This window comes from Pogona vitticeps, chromosome 3, assembly GCF_051106095.1.
Source record: "Pogona vitticeps strain Pit_001003342236 chromosome 3, PviZW2.1, whole genome shotgun sequence".
NCBI lineage: Eukaryota > Metazoa > Chordata > Lepidosauria > Squamata > Agamidae > Pogona > Pogona vitticeps.
The window spans coordinates 223,502,066-223,520,961 of record NC_135785.1 but is presented as its reverse complement, the minus strand read 5'-3'; the positions used below and the strand labels follow the sequence as shown (position 1 = coordinate 223,520,961).

Genomic DNA, 18,896 nt, shown 5'->3' with positions numbered 1-18,896 from the left:
TTTCCTTTGACCAGAGTCCAGAACAATTACCTTGTTTGGAGTACATTTCTCAGGATCCCCTAATCAATGTGGCCAGTGTTGCTGCTGTCCAGGCAGCCTGGGAGATTCTGGGATTGTAGTCAAAAAGTAACTTTCTCAAAGTTCTTATCTCTCTATTCCTATTTTTTGAAAAAATTGTAATCTTTAAAGAGTATCAGCCATCTCTATGTATATTCTTAAAAGGAATTAAAATGTTGATCATATCTCATTTTGAGTAAACTGAAACCATGGTGAAAATGAATGTGTTGTAGTCTTCTGTGTGAAACCCATAACTTTCTCCAAAAAGTGGAATGTCAATTGGTCTATGAAATAAATAAATACAATAAATTCACTCCTCACAGTCCTGGAAAGAAATACCTTTTGAAATGAAGAGTATGATTCTTTCTCCCACCCTTTCTTTGTCAAAGAAATAATATCAGTGTGACCACCTTTTCATGCCACCCTCTTTCCAGGTTTTAATTTACAACATAATTGCCTTTTTATTTCTTTTCCTGAAGGCTGTAGCACTGAATAATCTTATATTTGCTTGACATGGGAAGATAGAAGTGCAAGACAGCCTGAGGGGAAGATACAAATCAGAATCCTCCCACTAGGCATGCTGGGACAGCAAGATTCTAACTAGCTAATTTCCCTCTTAACTGCTATCTGCATAGGATTGTAGCTGAGCCACAAAGACATTGTTAAGTTTTTGCCTCTAGAGACAATAAATAGCCCAATCTGCCTTCACTGTGATGTTTCCTGCAATGTTTTGCTTCACTTTTTCTTGCCTTCATTAAATGAGTTATTGGGCAGGTCTGTTTCCTTATTTTCATTTCCCCTCACACATTTATATATTCATTAATAGCTACTTACAGACATGTATTTCAAACTAAGAATAAGCAAGCACTTATTCCAATAGGCAAAAGAGTTGTCATTACAGTGATAAAAGTATACAATTGAAAGCTAAAACAAGAGAAAGTTGAAACGTAACTAACACAAAAAACTAAATCCGTCAAATAGATAAGAATTCAAAGTAAGTCAAAGGCCTGGAAGATTGGGAGGAGGACAGATAAAAACTGCCACCTGAAAGTTATCAGCGTTGGAAGAGCCATAATTAAGGTGATGCAACTGGATCTTTGAACTAGGGTGCCAGAATTTTAGGATAAAAAATGTGCTATTCAAAGAGTACAAACTTACTTATCACAAGCAGCATTTGTTGTTCTACTACAGACTGCTGTTCTTTGGGCATACAGAAACATACAATAGGCAGGTTCATCCCATTCCTCCATCTTCGCCCTATGTGTGCCAGTCTTATATTGTTAGGGTTTTTTGGCTACAGTAGAAATACGCAGAGTTATTGAAGACACTTTACCAGTTCTTCTTGTGTTGCAAGACAGTTGTATTTACATGTATTTACAGTTATATACAGGCAGGTATCTTAACAGCACAGCAGGAACTCTTTATACAAACGGACAGCATGCGTGGCAGCAAGTGATAGTGGAGGAAGAGAAAGAAGCAAACACACAGTCCACTTATATACATATACATGGCATATTTTGTCCAATCAAAAAACAGATGACTTCATGCTTTGCACCTGGTCTTCTCCTGGTTTCAAGTCATTACATCATGTCCAGAGTGATTCAGCACTCTCACATCTGTGCACAATGGCAGCTCGTTAATGAAACACATATACAGGTTCAGGCTTATAAAATTTCTATACTGTGACATATATGACCCACATTTAACCAAGAATGGGACAAGATCCAAGGTGCCAACATTATTTATTTATAGCTGAATGAAGAGACCAAACAGAATGTCCCAACTGAACAGGTCCTTTTGTGACTCCTCTCCCCTCTGATTTAGATGTTTAAAGAGGATATATATTACATCCTACCTTACACAAAATGGTGTGGGGCTCCATATTGTTTCATCAACAATGTCATTATCACAGGCTAGTGAAGCATATGGCTGTTCCATCAAGATAAACGATTTGACAAAGAAGACCCATTAATGAGAAATTTACTATGAAATAGTAGAGTAGCAGACTGTTCCACAGTTTTACGCATTGTTGCCCTGTGTCCACTGGCTAGTCGAAGCAAGGCAAGAATTGGCCTTCTTGATGTTTATATTGTGAGACTGCAACTGCCAACAGTTCTAACCAGCATGGCCATTGGTGAGGGCTATGTGTTGCCCCACTCTGCTCTAATCTTATTAGTTACTCTGCCAAGGTAGTGGCATGCAGTTACTTGTGGATTAAGTCACGCACACTTCTCACTATGCATTCACTTGATGTATGTGATTCTAACTAAGTAGTATGATATACTTGCTAAACGTGCCAGTGTTAATGAAATAGTATCACCTGGAGTTTGTCACTAGCAAATTTTTCAAACTGAAACGTCTTTACTGGCAGTCTCTAGAACTTGCTATATTGAGAGATGTTCACTTTTTTTATCCAGACAACCCCATTATGTTCTTATTACAATAGAATTTCAGAGCTTGTTGAGCATTTCACCATTCAGCTTTGTTACTCTCTTTTTTGGTGCCTTAGTGCTGAAATGAAACAGAAGATCCATATCCACCAAGGATAATCTTTTGCAATAAAGCATAGAGTTAAGTTTGTAGTTAAGGGAAAAACTAGTAAATAGGATGCAACCAGGTAGGTCTGTGAAAGTGCAGAAGTGGCAGTTCTATTTATTGTGAATACAGCAAAGGATTCCTGCGTTGAGCAGGGGCTTGGACTTGATGGCCTTGTAGGCCCCTTCCAACTTCACTATTCTATGATTCTATGATTATATTGTTAGGTTCCAGAAATCGTATGACTATTCAGAGGTAGCAAGCCCCATGATCTATGGCTACAGATTATACCTTCTCCTTCACCACTATCATCCTCTCCTGCTCTATATCACTTCTCCATTGCAGAAATTGGATGGGAAAGCCTCTGGATTGTTTGTTCTGAACACTTGGAAATCCCATCAGGATTTAATTGTTTGAGCTGAATTCTTGAACAGCTCATATTTGTTTGCCAAGCCCATTAAATGGTATATCAACCTGATCAGACATTAGATTCCTAATGATATGAAACTGAATAATTCCTGAAGGAACCCAGAGCTTTGAAATATTTTGGGAGTAGGGTTGATTATTGTTTCTGGACACACACACACACACACACACCACCATTGGTTCTAGGATTTGCTGTCCAAAAAGTAAAGATGTAATCCAAAAAGCAACTCCAAATAATAAAAATTAACTTTGGACTGGGAGTTTTAGTCCATAAAGTAATTTTTGGAAGTACAGTCCAAAAAGTAAATTCCCAAACTCATTACACAGACACACCCTGATCTAGGAAGCAAACTATTGCTCAATGGCCATCATGCTGCTCCCAGCTGTTACAGAACTCTTAAGACCTACCTTCTGTTAGTTTGATCAACTTGTTGAGAGAGGCAGCTAGCATTTCCTCTTTTTCTTTGCTTTCCTGACTGTGCACCTCTTTCCTTCTTGCCTCTTATGAACGTACCTTATTATCAAGTCAGATCATTGGTCTACCTAGCTCAGTATAATGTACCTTGATTGGTAAACTACCCTCTAGGATTTCAGACACAGGTTTCTCCCACCCTAACTAGGGACTGGATATGGGAGTTCCCACCTGCAAACAATAGGGTGCCCACTTACCCATCATCAAAAAGAGAAGACATATATCATCAAAATGAAGGCTGGAAAAGGACACTGATTTGCATAACATTCCAAAATAATTTCTAAATGGAAACTATTGCTATATTGCAAACTCCAGGTGATACTATTAAACTTGGATAGGTCAGTGGTTTAGGCATCTGGCTGTGGAGCCAGAGGTTGGGAGTCTGATTCCCCACTGTGCCTCCTTGACAGGGTCTGGATTCAATGAGCCATAGGGTCCCTTTCAGCTCTGCAGTTCAAAGATGATGATGATGATGAAGATAATGATTCAACAGAATTAGCATGAGTCACACTCAAGTGGAGAAGTCAGTGGCTAGGAGACATGTCTGTCTGCTATGCCTTCTATCTGCATGCCACATACTGTTCAGTCAGATTTTGACTGTACAGTGAAATACAGGAGAAGTTAAAATGTGGAGTTGTCCTCCATTAGCCCTTCAAATTGAAGACTCATAAAAGAGGGTATGTGGCCACCCTACCAAAGCATGTGCTCTTTTGGTGAGACATTGCCCTGCCTACTTTTGCTCCTGTGAGATTGAATGATCTTAAGAAAATATTGAGGCATGCATTAAAATTAAGGCAATCTTTTTTTAATGGTTGGACTGCCATTAATTTAATATAGGAAGAACGAGGTGTGTTTTTTTTAGCATTACACCAACCTTTAAAGTGTAGTTGTTTTATAGTAAAAGCCTTCATTCCCTAGAGGAAAGGAAACATGACACTTTCCCCCAACATTTTCTGTCTTTCCCTGCACATTGTGGATTCCCCATATGTTATACTTCAATAAAGACAATTCCAAAACCACTTCCATGGAGGGAACTGTTAAACATCGTTCTGCTCTCAGTCTTTATCCATTCTCAGGAAAAATGTCAAAACCTCATTATATCAGGGATTGTAAACAATTAATTGGTTCTCTTTTACAGCTTGCCGACCAGGTTTTTACAAAGCCTTTGCTGGTAATGTCAAGTGTGCAAAATGCCCGCCGCACAGCTCTACAAACTTAGAAGGTTCTACAAACTGCAGGTGTGAAAAGAATTTCTTCCGATCTGAGAGAGACCCTCCATCAATGGCTTGCACGAGTGAGTAAACTGATCATGCTCAAAACAGTACTTTTGTTTGTCCATGCCATAAGAATGGTATGGACCCCAGGTTTGTATATCTGTCCCAGTTCCTTGGAGGCATTTAAGAGAGAATTGGACAACCCTCTGTCAGATGTGCTTTGATTTTAATTCCTGAAATGAGCCGGGGGTTGGACTCCATGACCTTATAGGCCCGTTCCAACTCAATGATTTTATGATTCTATGAAAATGGGAAGTGCAGGGGCTCATCATCATGGTCCCTATAGGATTACAATGGGGATTTATTCCAACAAGAATGTCCAAAAATACTGGATCTGACCATACTTTTTTTAAAAAAGAGAGAGGAGTGAGCCTTTTGTAAAACTAATGGGAATTATTTGCCTATTCAGGATCAGAGTGTCTTCAAATACTTTACACTGCAACAAAGATACCTTTCAAAAATATATTTCTGCTGTGAGAGTAGCAGGTGATCTCTCTTCTTCTTTTTAATTTTTTTTCTAACACATAAAAACATATTTCCATTGTCATTCATCATGTTCACTGCCACTCATACATTTTATTCCAGTTTTGATAATATTCCGAATCCTCTTTCCCTTTAATTGTCATTGTCAATCTATCCATCTCTGCACAATCTAAGATTTTTTGTACAATTATTTCTTTTAATGGAGATTTGTCATTTTTCCAGTATTGAGCCCATACTATTCTAGCTGCTGTCAATATATATAATGTAATATAGCTATCTTGTTTGCTAATATTCTCTGGCATAATAAAAACAACTCTGCTTTGAGTTCTATATTCAGTTTCATTATTTTTTTAAATCCAAGAGTGTATTTTAACCCAATTGTTTTGCTTTTTCACAAGTCCACCATACATGATAATATGTTCCCTCATTTTTTTTACATTTCCAACACCTACTGGAAACATTTGGGAACATTTTTGCTATTCTAAAGGTAAAGGTAAAGGTTCCCCTTGACAATTTTTGTCCAGTCCTGTCCAACTCTAGGGGGTGGAGCTCATCCCCATCTCCAAGCCATAGAGCCAGCGTTTTGTCTGAAGACAATCTTCCGTGGTCACATGACACGGAACGCTGTTACCTTCCCACCGAGGTGGTCCCTATTTATCTACTTGCATTTGGATGCCTTTGAACCGCTAGGTTGGCAGGAGCTGGGACAAGCGACGGGCGCTCACTCCGTCGCGTGGATTCAATCTTACGACTGCTTGGTCTTCTGACCCTGCAGCACAGGCTTCTGTGGTTTAGCCCGCAGTGCCACCACGTCCCTTTTTTGTTATTCTAGTTTGTGGTAAATGCCATCTGTAAAACATTTTGTATACATTTTTTTATATGTGGTTGCTAAGGTTAATTTACAATTATCACTCCATAAAGTTTGGGTGGCAGGTAATCTCATAGCCCCTAGTACTACTAGGGCTTCACCCCTGCAATCCCTAGTTCCTCTACACCAGTGGTCCTCAACCTTGGGCCTCCAGATGTTCTTGGACTTCAACTCCCAGAAATCCTGGCCAGCAGAGATGGTGGTGAAGGCTTCTGAGAGTTGTAGTCCAAGAACATCTGGAAGCCCAAGGTTGGGGACCACTGCTCTACACCACTGGTTTTCCATCTTAAGAGTCTAGCCTTCTTGGAGCGTGTTTTCTGTCTTGTTTGCTTCTGTTCTTTGTTAGGTGCCATTGTCATAGAAGGTGCTTTATGTGCTATTACCACTGCTACCATTGTTGTTGTTGTTGCTACTACTATTGTTATTTGTTCAGTAATAACAGTAGTAATCCCTCAATCCCAGTAATTTGCATCTGGGAACTGATAAATGTGATGATGTCAAAGTGTTCATCCAATCATTGTTATGAAACAGTGATACTTCAGGTATACTCCTTTCTCTTTTTTAAAAAAATAATAATATTACTATAGTATACAAACATAACATAGGAAAAAAACTAAGAAAGAAGAGAAAAATATACATCTCTTAATATTTTTTAAAAATACATCAAAAATTACTGCATTAATCACCAGGACCAGTAGAGATATATTCCCTTCAAAGCTTTGTTTATAATGTCCCATAACCCTTCCAAGATAACATTTTTTAGATGAACATGTTAACTGTGTTTCTATATATTAAAAATACATTTTCTTCAAGATCTGCTTTGTATTTGCTCTGTATCAAAGTGTATGAATGTGTGGCTCAATTTTTATATATTTTTCTCTCTGCTGTTTCCCTGCTGTTTTCTGTCATATGTAGCAGGTGAAAGAGACCAAAATTTCTGAAACTGATCTAATCTTTCCAAATCAGTGTTTGAGAAGAGTATTTGTACTTGGTGACAAATTGTTGTAAATACCACTGTAAAGGAACACATAGTTTCAAGATAGTTACTTTGCACAAGTATTTTCTTTAAAAAAAACAAACTTTAGAAATAAATCTGTTAAATGAAGCAGATGACTGAAAACTATGCCACATGGACCATTGAGAAATGTTTCTTTGAGTGTTTTTTTATCCAAAGAGAATAAAGAATTGCATATTTCTTTCCATTTACCCTACAGGACCACCTTCTGCTCCCAGAAATGTTATCTCTAATATCAATGAAACATCAGTCATTCTCGACTGGAGCTGGCCTTTGGACACAGGAGGCAGAAAGGATGTCACTTTCAACATTGTATGCAAGAAATGTGGGGGAACCACCAAGCTATGTGAACCATGTAGTGCTAATGTAAGGTTCCTTCCACGTCAGATTGGTCTCACGAATACCTCTGTGACTGTGGTGGACCTTCTGGCTCACACAAATTACACGTTTGAGATAGATGCTGTCAATGGAGTATCCGATATGAGTATCTTCCCAAGACAATTTGCCGCAGTCAGCATTACGACCAATCAAGCCGGTGAGTCTTGTCCTCCCATGGTTCTTTCATTATGTGAGACTAAGGAGGATTTCACACTTCCTTTCCTCATTTCCAGCTTCTTTCTCTGTCAGCCTCCCAGTCTAGAAGCCCTCTTCCTTTTGCTTATCAGTAAGTGAGAAAGTGCAACCGTAAAGCAAGAAGGAGATTGTTCCCCCATCCCTTCTTCTGTTGTCTTGGTGAACTTCACAGTGAGGGGAAGAAGGAGTATCCTTTCCTTGCCTCAGTTGCTTCTTTTATAAGGAGGTGGGTCTTCACTTTTTGAGCTCCTTAGATTTGTGTGTTTTGAAAGGAACCAAGTTGTTTTTGAAGCAGAGAAAGAAACAAGTTTATATCTAAAGGACAAAAAGGTAGTGGCACCTTAAAAGACTAGCTGCTATATTTTAATGTGAGCTTTTGTGGACAATTCTACTTCTTCAGATACAGTATGTTAACTCACATTAAAATATAGCAGTTAGTCCTTAAGGTGGCACAATGTTTTTGTCTATTATTTATTTATTTATTTATTTATTTATTTATTTATTTATTAGGCCTGGTATATTAGCAGAGACTAACACGGGTACCTCTTCTAAAAGTTCATTTTGGAGTCAGTCAAAGGACATTCAAGAGTCAATCTTCAGCCATAAACTTTCTCCATGACATTTTGTTTTTCTTTTTAGAGGGATCATATTTTCTTTTTACAGGGATCGTATTTAGTCTGTTGTTTTATCAAAGGCTAAGTGATCGCTAGGTTTTAGATTACACTCCTCACTTGCACGTAATCTGTCTAGTGACAGCTACACTAGACTACTGTAATTGTGGCCTGCCTATAAAGATGGTACATCAGAAAAGTCAAGGACACAAAATGTGACCACTCAAGCACTAGTTGGTATTAGACAGGCAATGCTGCAGCCGCTGCTGAGTCCACGGACTTCGAGCAGCGAGGCTGGCTCTTTGCCCTACACCCCGGATAATGCGAGACTGGTTAGGTTATGTGCATTTAGGGGTGCGGTCTTACTAATATGGTTTTTTACATTTAGAGCAATTAGGTTATGTGCATGAGGGGCGCGGTCTTACTAATATGGTTTTTTACATATAGAACTTTGTTTCTATGTATGTCCACTAAGCTCTGTCATTACAGCCTTTGGGTGTGCCCTGAAGACTCACCCTGTTTATCTGTAATTCAGTTAGGAATCTACCATGTATTTTACTATCTAATTTTGTTTTATGTTGCCTTAGGAGGCATCACAGACAACTATTATTTATAGAATAAAATTAATGGTTCTGCCTTAAAGGATGCTGGTATGTCTGCTCCAAACTACAGGTGTTAGGGTTTTTTTAAGCATGAGGAGAAGTGGTACTAAAATATGTCAGTGAACAGAATTAAATATTTAGCTGTGGCTTTATTGCCAAAGGATTTGGCAGAATTACTAGTTGGATTAACTCTATAGCCAGCAGTGTCAAGTAACACTTTAGTATGTTGCCACAGAATGAATGTGTTTTATTAATAAGATCAGATTTTAATGAAAGGCTCAATTCAATAACCTCTGTTAGAAATTGTGGCATTCATGTAAGTGATTAATTTTGATTTAATAGGAAGAAAATTAAGTGCTTTGATGTTGGCACATAAAGGGGTAACACGGACATTACTGAGTTTTAATAATGTGATGGATAATATTTTGTGTTCTTTCATGTTTTTTTTTTCTCACTCCACAATTCCTGAACACCAGGAACCTGACATGAATATTACTTTGGTAATGTTTTTTCTCCCCTCCCCCCCAATTTTGTGGTGTTCAGGTGCCCTTAGTGAGTTCGTTCGTGTAATTCAGATTTGCCAAAAGTATTGCATTTATTTTCCATGAAGATAGGAAATGAAGAAATAAATTTTCATTTTGGAAAATTTAATATACACTTAATAAACCTGCTGAAGCTGTGATTTTTTTTAAAAAAAATTGTAATGATCTTTGGAGGAAGCATGGGCATGTAGCTGCCACTTCCCATTCTATATTACACAGTGTAGTACAACTCTGTTTTTCTTCAGAATGGAACTCAAATGCATTCTCTGTGATTTTTTAAAATATTGATTTAACACATGTAGCTTCTGTTTAGATTTCTAAACCAATTACACAAATAAGGCCTAATTTATGCATTTGCCCCCATGAATATGGTCTAAGTGTGCTTGGACATTCTGTAAGTGGTGCTTGTATGAGCAGTTTGCCGAAGGGGCAGCTTTGCTAAATTACAGTAGATAAACAACTGCACTTTCCTTTCTCTACCTGAAAATCTTCAGATACAACAAAAAGTAATGTATGGCGGCAGCTTTTCTATAAAATAGCATCAGTTTCTACAGACCTACTGTTTAAGGCAAACTGAAATACCCTGCTCCACTCAGGAATCACCAGTTCACCTTGACATACGGCCACAAAGAAACCATATAGAAGAGAGGGATGAAATGATTATTTCTCTTCTTGAGGCTTCTAAGAGAGTTGGTGTGGAGAGTAATCCCATCATTGTCCCGCATGGTTTCTTCATTCTAAGTGTTGGCTGGCAAACGCCAACAAGCAGCAACAGCAGAACCAAGGCTGCTAAAATAATACAAGGCAAGGGCCTTAATCCATCACTTTCTTCTCTGTTCCACACATAGTTTTTGACACAGAGCTGAGATTATTTACCTTGGAGAACTACAGTATTGCAACAGTCCTATCACTTGGTTTTATTGTCACCTGTGACATAGAAACAGTAATACACTATAGCTTCAGAAGCTCATATGATCAGGCCTTTACCAGTTTGCTTTCCATTGTATTGTTAAGGAAGAGGCTTATAACTGCTGTTATCAACCCTGCTGAAGGGAACAAGATTTCATCACAGCTCACAGTAATATGTTTTCACACAGATGTTATCTAATAACACCAATCAACCCTGCTTAGGACGGGTCACTGACTGCCACAGGAGAATTATATGAAATTCACAATCCCCTGAGGCAAGGTGCTAATTATGAATGTGTCATGGAGAGAGATGGACAGCTGTGCCACTCTGACAAGCTAACATGCAGATTTATCTGATCTCCTCAGCCAGTGTTTTCTTAACAGCTACATTTTCAGATCCCATTTTGCCGACTGTTATTCTAAGGATCTATAACATGTTTAATTCAGTGTATTTGGGCTTACAAATACCTGGAGCCTTTGGTGAATTGTTGGCATTATATTAACCTTATAACTTAAAGGGAAGATAGTGGTGACCTCAGTCCTCTCCTGTTCAAGATTATTGTGTGGGAGGGGAAAACATTATGAGTGAAAGCCCATAAAAGAATAAAAGAAAATGCATTATCTGCTGTTGTTTTCTGCAGTATGAAAATGCTTATCTGCTGTTGTTTTCTACAATATGTTCAGTATCCTGATGTAAATTTTCAGCAGCAAAACACTAAAAAAATAGTCTGCAAACCAAAGGAAACCTATGTGATTTGGATTCTGAACAAAAGTAATTAATTGAAATAAGTTTCACTGTGTGAAGCTCAGGGAAAAAAAGAAAAGAAAACAACAGAAACCTTAAAAATTACAGGGGAATATGATCACATTCTATGAGTACATTGAAGATAACAATAAAAAATGAAAATATGTCAATGCAAGAGGTTAGAATGTTAGTCTTTGTTCTTTTCAGTCTAGAAATTAGAAGACGTATGTTTCACAATTTGAATTACAAAACTCATCAGTAGTTTCCCAGAAGCAGTTATGGAAGCTGAGAATTCAAAAAGAATGAAAATCGAGTGGATAAATTTATGAAGAATATCATATGACTTATTTTCTCCAGATCTCTCATTGTACTTTAGGTGAGGTTTTCCACCCTTTACTATGTGATCATAAGGCACAGATGTTAGCAAAAGACCCATCTGTGTACTGAGATAATTTGTGAAGAAGGTAGCGAAATTGTGCATATTGGACTCACTGACCTTTGTGCACTGATCCTAAGAGCAGATAGTTGCTTATGTGCATACCCCTTAAATAATAGGCTTTAAAATCCAATAAGAATCATGGAATGAATAATAGAATTGTGCCATTGGAAGAGAATTAATTTAATCCAAACACTGACAGTACAGCATCCCTGATAGATGGCCATCCAACCTCTGGTTGAAAATTTCTGAGAAAGGAAAGTCCAGAACCCTATCATCTATTTCACTATCAAACAGCTCTTATCAAGTTTCTGCTTGCTTTAAAAAAAGCCCCATGGAGCAGTTGTTAAACTGCAGGACTGCAGTCAAGCTTCTACTCATGACCTGAGTTTTGTCCGAAATGGTTCAGGTATCCAGCTCAAAAATGATTCAATCTTCTGCCCTTCTGAGATCAATAAAATGGGTACCCAGCTCACTAGGGGTAGGGGTGGCCAAAGTGTTCCTTGCATAATTATGTTCTAAATTGGGCTGTATATAAGTCACAAGAAGAAGCGTCTGAACACCAGTTGTTGGGGAAATTATTGGAAGGGTGCTGTTATGCTCACATCTTTCTTGCAGTCTTGCAGTCTGGCTGCCCATTATGAGAAAAGAATTCTAGACTTGATAAGTTTTGGTCTAATTTAGCAGGTATCTTCTTGGGGTTTTATGTCTTTGTCCCTTCAATGAACCTATCTGAAGATTAAAAATAATAATTGATAATAATTTTTTCAGGATAATAAAATACGGTATTTACGATTCTTTCTTTTGAATATCTTTTTGTTTAAGAAATGTGCATTTCCTAAACGTATTTGCCTTCAGCAGGGCTTGGTCCTAAATAAATATTAGGATTAGACACTTACAATATATAAAAATTAATTTGTTCATTAAGGCAGCTTTTATGAGACTGAGAACTGCAGATGGTGTCCTTGTCCCAACAACACACACCTAAGAAGCATTTGTAACTCCTCCTCCTCCTCCTCTTCTTTTTTAAAAAAATGGTCAAATAGGTGATAAAATCCATGATATGGAATATTAATCCAACAGTGCTAGTTATGGGTAGCAGCAATCTAAAAAGTCATAGGAAGCTAAAATGATTACAATTTTGCCAGAAATAATGCAGATACACCAGTAAATCAAAAGACACATTTATAACTGCGGTAATCTTTTGCTTTGATTATAGCAGGCATCGTTGTTTTTCCATTGAAATGATAAAGCAGCATAAAAACCACATATTCCACTGCATGCATGACGGCAGAAGAAACCTGAACATTTTTCTTCTTATGAACACCATGATATAAAACCTTGCAGAAGCACATATGATCCCCTGTCCGCTTCATCTGGGAAAACCACAACGCCATAATTTGTGGTTTCTGAAGTGTACATATTGTGCAGCCTGTTACTTTTCAAGTGGACTTCTCATATACTTGATTTATCACACATATGTTAAAAATGACAAGCAGGTTTAATTCAGTCACTTCCTATCTCTTTCAAAAACCAGAGAGATGAACAAGACAATAGCACATGAAAGAGTGAAACCAACCAGTGTTCTTTTGATTTTAGATATAATTGTACAAGAGGAAGAATTAGCAGTACTGATTGTTCTTACAGAAACAGTTGTTAGAAGCAGTTTATTTCTGAAATGCAAGTGAAAGAGAACAGCCACATTTTTCTGTTTTTTTGGGGGGGGTTGCCTTTTTCATTGTGTCATCCTTTATTTCTTTTATTCGTGTCTCAATCTGTAGTCAAGAACTACAGCTCCCTAATCTTTAGGGCAATATTCATTCACATGATATGCCTTACATACCTTAAGAGCCTAAGCCGTTGTATATTTTTAAGATTGAGTTTATTTGTAGGGTGATATTATGCATGCATACTCATTGCTCAGTGGTTAGAAGGTCACTCATGACTTACTTCTGTGAAATAGTAGTCAAAATTAAAATAAGGGTTATTTATTTATATCACATAACTTTACTGCTTAGAAGTGTATCAGATATTCACCTGTGCACCATCAACTGCCCAGTGATCAATTGAAGAGATGCAAATGTTTAATTTTTTTAGCACTGGATGTTCACTTTTCCAGAAAATTTAAAAATAGTTGAAATGCACGCTTTTTTAAAAAAGGTAGTGCCTTTGAAACCTGTAACCTACACAATACTTTGAGTACTAAAAGGATTAAATGCTACTAAAATTAGTTTTATTTCGGATAATTTCACATGTCCTCCCACCCTTTCCCCCCTCTCTTCTTCTTCTTCTTCTTCTTCTTCTTCTTCTTCTTCTTCTTCTTCTTCCCCACTTACTTTGAATTCTTTCTCTTTCTGATCATACTTCTATCTTAATTCTCACTTTTCAAGTTTTAGATTTTAATGTGTGCTATATATCAAAACACAAATTTTAAATGTTTTTTTGGGGGGGATTTGATCGGCAGGGGAGGGGTCATATTTAGATTCAGCCTGTAGTGAAAATAATGGATAAAGAAGGAGAATTCTGAAGATCTTATTCTCTTGATGACACAGCTCACAAATAATATCATAATAATGTGCCATCAACTCTGAGTTCTGGATGACCCTTTTCAGGATTTTCCAGGTAAAGAATACTCTAAAGTGGTTCTTCCGTGGATGGCCTGTGCAGCTTCCCTAAGGCCACATGTACTTGCAAGAAGGCACGATGGGGAATTGAACTCCCAGCCTCAGGTTCTGCAGCCAGATGCCAAGCCACTGAGCTATCCAGTCAGCCGGCAATACCTTTTCTTTTTTCTCTTCTTCCATTTTCCATCACTCTGGCTGTTGCTGTTCATCTGTCCTTGGCAGGAGCAGCCAGAAATTAACTACAACAACGGCAACAAAAATGATAACAAACAACAACAAGCCACCATTGACTGATGCCAGTAAAACTTACTATTTTGTCTTTGGAGTGGGTAGCATAATAGTATATGGAGGAAGAAGGGGGGGAATCTCGAGAGAGCTTTCTAGATGATTATGTCTAACAGAAAGGAGACAAAACTAGACACAGGCTTTACATTTCCCAGTCAACAAAGTTCCAATCACAAACCAGCAAGCCCTTATCATAAATTAATTAGGCTAATATCTTACCGCGCAACAGAAATGATGTCATTGTCAACAGCAGATTTTTGCTAATAAAAGAGTTCTTATTTTAATTTTGGGTAACATATGATTCATGGCAAAAGAGATTAAATTACATGCAACACATTTTTTTAAAAATAAGAACTCTTTCTGCTGCTGTTGCCACAGAGTCATGGGCCACTTAGTCAAAACATGTTAAAAAATAAAAGCTTAACTATCAATATTCAAATGGTACCTAGGAACTGCTGGATAGCTGAGTGTTTTCGGTACCTGGCTGCACAGCTAGACATTGGGAGCTGACTGGAGCTGAATTTGATGATCCATAGGGTTCCTTCCAGCTCTATAGTTCTAAGATGATGATGATGATGATGATACAACTGAAAAACCTAGTCATTATGGCAATGATATTAATAATTCATTTTAGAAGATATTGGTTGCATACATATTGCTCTTTTGGCTTTAGGGGTGAATAGAAAATAAGCCATTGTTTGAAATGGATTCTAGAAAATGTAGTGAGGGGATGAGTAGATGTGTATAGAAATGGTTGGGCCAGATGTTCCACCTGTGCCATTTCATTTGTATGATAAACAAATAGGAAAACGGGACAGTGGCCAACTCACAAGAGTTCAATTGCAAAATGTCTTTGCGTCTCCTTGTTAAAAGGTAAGGTTTGTCTTAAGGGGGAAGCCATTGTCTCTGAAAGGTGTTTGACTGAGATAAATACAATGTAATTCCTATTTGTCTACAAAGAAATAGCAGCAAGGCAAGTTTCATCCAAAATCCTCATCTTTCAGATAAATCTTACATAATCTACAGGGACAGCAACATAAGAGGTGTGAATGTAGTCTATTCTTTGTAGCTTGGCCTCTGTAGAAATGCTCCCAAGAGGAGGCCTATCAGTGTTCGTTAAAGTTGTGATTATTTTGATTTTGACATCAGTCATTTGTGAATTGTGTTATTCCCAAGATATTTCTTATGGGTCAGCAGAAGCATGCCAAAAGCAATGTTTCTTTGCAATGTTTTCTGTGTTCTCCAAGCAAACAGCTGGCATACTAATGTGGAAGAGTCAAGTGTTCATTACAGATTTCCCACAGTAGCATAACTTTAAGATCTTAAGAATACTGTAATTAAAAATATATTTGCATGATAAACTGCAGTATTGTTCATTCAAAGGTTACATAAACTAGCTGTAGAAAATGTGGAGGCTCAGTGGAATACATCACAGTTCTTTATGTGGGTAGCTTTTAAGTATTTCTGTCAGAGGATAGATAAGTAGTAAGGTCACCAGCTTCGAAGTCACTTCACAATGGGAAGTTCTCAAACATTAAAACTCCACAGAATGCTTTGGTTTTATTGCTTCTCTTTTAAAATACTTTGTTTCTTTTATACATTTTATAACAAAATCTACATAATTAGCTATTAAGAGCTCCCTGTGGTCGATGGCATTATGTCATGATCTTACACAAGAACAGGAAAAATGAGGACTAATGTGTTAGTTCTATCCTGCTGCGTAGCTCCACATGTCTTATGTAATAGATCTGGATATAAAACCATTCTGTACATTTAGCCACAGAATTCTCTTTGAGATGTAGAACTGTGGCACTATATCTCAAGGCACAGAACTAGAGGTAGACGTCTGGCCATCTCTGCTTCCATCTGTTCCCATTTTTTTCACAGTTTTGGCAGTCATATGGCTCTTGCAGGGTCCCAGGGGAAGAAAAATGGATGCCCAGACTCCATAAAGTTGCCTACTATTATTCTAGTTGAAGTTTTCTTAGAAAAAAAGGTATTCCTAGCAAGGCCTCATTCTGAATCTCAAAGAATGGGTGTGGCATGACAGAAGTTCTAGCTAGTCACTAGTTAAAATATTCAAATTTGTCCACAATGAAACTTCAGTAGATCTGCCTGTTGTTGTTGTTGTTTAGTCATTTAGTCATGTCCGACTCTTCGTGACCCCCATGGACCAGAGCACGCCAGGCCCTCCTGTCTTCCACTGCCTCCCGGAGTTGGATCAAATTCACCATCCAACCATCTCATCCTATGTCATCCCCTTCTCCTCCTGCCTTCACACTTTCTTAACATCAGCGTCTTTTCCAGGGAGTCTTCTCTTCGCATGAGATGGCCAAATTATTGGAGTCTCGGCTTCAGGATCTGTCCTTCCAGTGAGCACACAAGGTTAGGTTTGTTCTCCTTGCAGTCCAGGGGACTCAAAAGTCTCCTCCAGGACCACAATTCAAAAGCATCAATTCTTCGGCGGCCAGCTTTCTTTATGATCCAGCTCTCCCTTCCATACATTGCTACAGGAAAAACCATAGCTTTGACTATTTGGACTTTTGTTGGCAAGGTGTTGTCTCTGCTTTTTAAGATGCTGTCGAGGTTTGTCATCGCTTTCCTCCCAAAAAGCAGGCGTTTTTTAATTTTGGGGCTGCTGTCACCATCTGCAGTGATCATGGAGCCCAAGAAACTAAAATATGTCACTACCTTCATATCTTCCCCTTCTATTTGCCAGGAGGTGATGGGACCAGTGGCCATGATCTTAGTTTTTTTGATATTGAGCTTCAGACCGTTTTTTTGCACTCCTTCATGGATTGCTGCCTTGTCGTGTCGAAGGGGCTTGAATAATTCAGAGAAGCTATGGGCTATGCCGTGCAGGGACACCCAAGATGGACAGGTCACAGTGGAGAGTTCTGACTAAACGCAATACACCTGGAGTAGGATTTGGCAGTGCCACTCCAGTATCTTTGCCAAGAATACCCCATGAACAGAAACAAAAAAACTGCCTAGATTCTTCCTATACATCTGTTTCATTTGTTTGGCATTTACTGTATAGGAGGTCCATGGCAGAATTCCGTTTGCAATATTACATTCAGGAGAACCACAAGGGAATGAAATTGCCCAAATGGGCCCAGTAAATGATATCTCTCAGGAAAAATGCTTACACTGAGTACATTTTGCTTTGGCCATTATGCTACCTAGTGCAGTGAGGAATCCAGGGTCCTTAGTAGCTACTCCACAAGTCATCTGCCATCAATTATTTGCTGGAATATCTAGTATAAGTAAAAATTATATGAAAATCAAAACTTCTCTTTCATTATAACAGAATTTGCAAATGTAACCTTTTACTTTTTTTCTTTTTCTTTTCTTTTTATCTCCCCCCTTCCCCCCCTTTTTGGATTGCAAGTCTTTTAATATCCTAGCTCACATTTACATGTGTGTGTGTGTGTGTGTGTGTGTGTGTGGTGTTTTTTTTAAAAAAAGATATATGGTCCAAGAAAGTAACGTTCCAAATGCTACAGCAGCCCTGTTAGAAACGTCAGTAGCTGCAAACCTCTAACTAAGTTTCAACATGAGAGAGAGGGGACTGGCAAGATGAAAATGACATAGAGCCCGATGTGCATGCTCAAAGAGTGAAATCAGAGTGCAGCCGAACAATAACAATCAGTCTGTTAATCCCCCAAACAATCAGTGAATCCACTTTTTAAATCCTCAATTTGTTGCCCTCTAAAGAAAAGCTATAGAATTATGAGTGTATCTTGGCAAGGCAAGACTCACTGGAAAAGGCAATTGTGCTGGGAAAAGCTGAAGGCAGCAGACAAAGAGGAAGACCAAATATGAGATGGATTGGCTCTTTAAAGGAAGCCACATCTAATTTGTAAGAACTAAGCAAGGAGTTAATTGTGGGAGCTTTTGGAGATCACCATTAGGTTGTCATACTTTGGAAGCAACAAAAAGAAAAATGTTAACAGCCAGCTATCTTAAAAGCAGGAATGTAATTAATGCACACAAAAATACATTAGCAAAAAAACTGTTGCTTAGCATAGTAAATTGCTCTAGAATAGGCCCATTGAATTAATGTTTAGTTGATTCAAATGGGCCTGCTCTAGCTGCAACATATTATGCTAAGCAACAGGATTTGGGCTAATGTCTTCTATTGTGGCAGTTTCCAAAGATGTAGCCATGTTAGGCTGTCTCACTATATTGGGGAAATAATGGGTTGAGGGTGGGGGAAATTTGACGTGACCTTAAAGATTAAGAAATTGGTTTTGGTGTGAGTTTTCATGGATCAGACATACAGAATAAGTCTAAAGAAGAGGACTTTGATCCATGAAGGCTCACCCTGAAACAATTTTGTTAGTCATTAAATTGGCACAATATATTGGTGCTGTTTTTCCACTGTGTCCCTTCCCTTTTATATTGCCAACAAAAAGTTAAATTGTACTCTTGCAAAA

The 18,896-nt window shown here is 38.1% G+C and overlaps 1 protein-coding gene across 5 annotated transcripts in view; it reads left to right on the top strand.

The window, feature by feature from the left end:
- The window catches only part of EPHA3 (EPH receptor A3), a 277,193-nt gene that overhangs the window by 186,396 nt on the left and 71,901 nt on the right, over nucleotides 1–18,896 (top strand). For all 5 annotated transcript variants that reach the window (XM_078389833.1, XM_072993965.2, XM_072993966.2 and 2 more), the window contains 2 exons: nucleotides 4,629–4,784; nucleotides 7,330–7,665. In XM_078389833.1, the coding sequence (XP_078245959.1) occupies nucleotides 4,629–4,784; nucleotides 7,330–7,665 (492 nt within the window). The remainder of the gene's footprint in view (nucleotides 1–4,628; nucleotides 4,785–7,329; nucleotides 7,666–18,896) is intronic.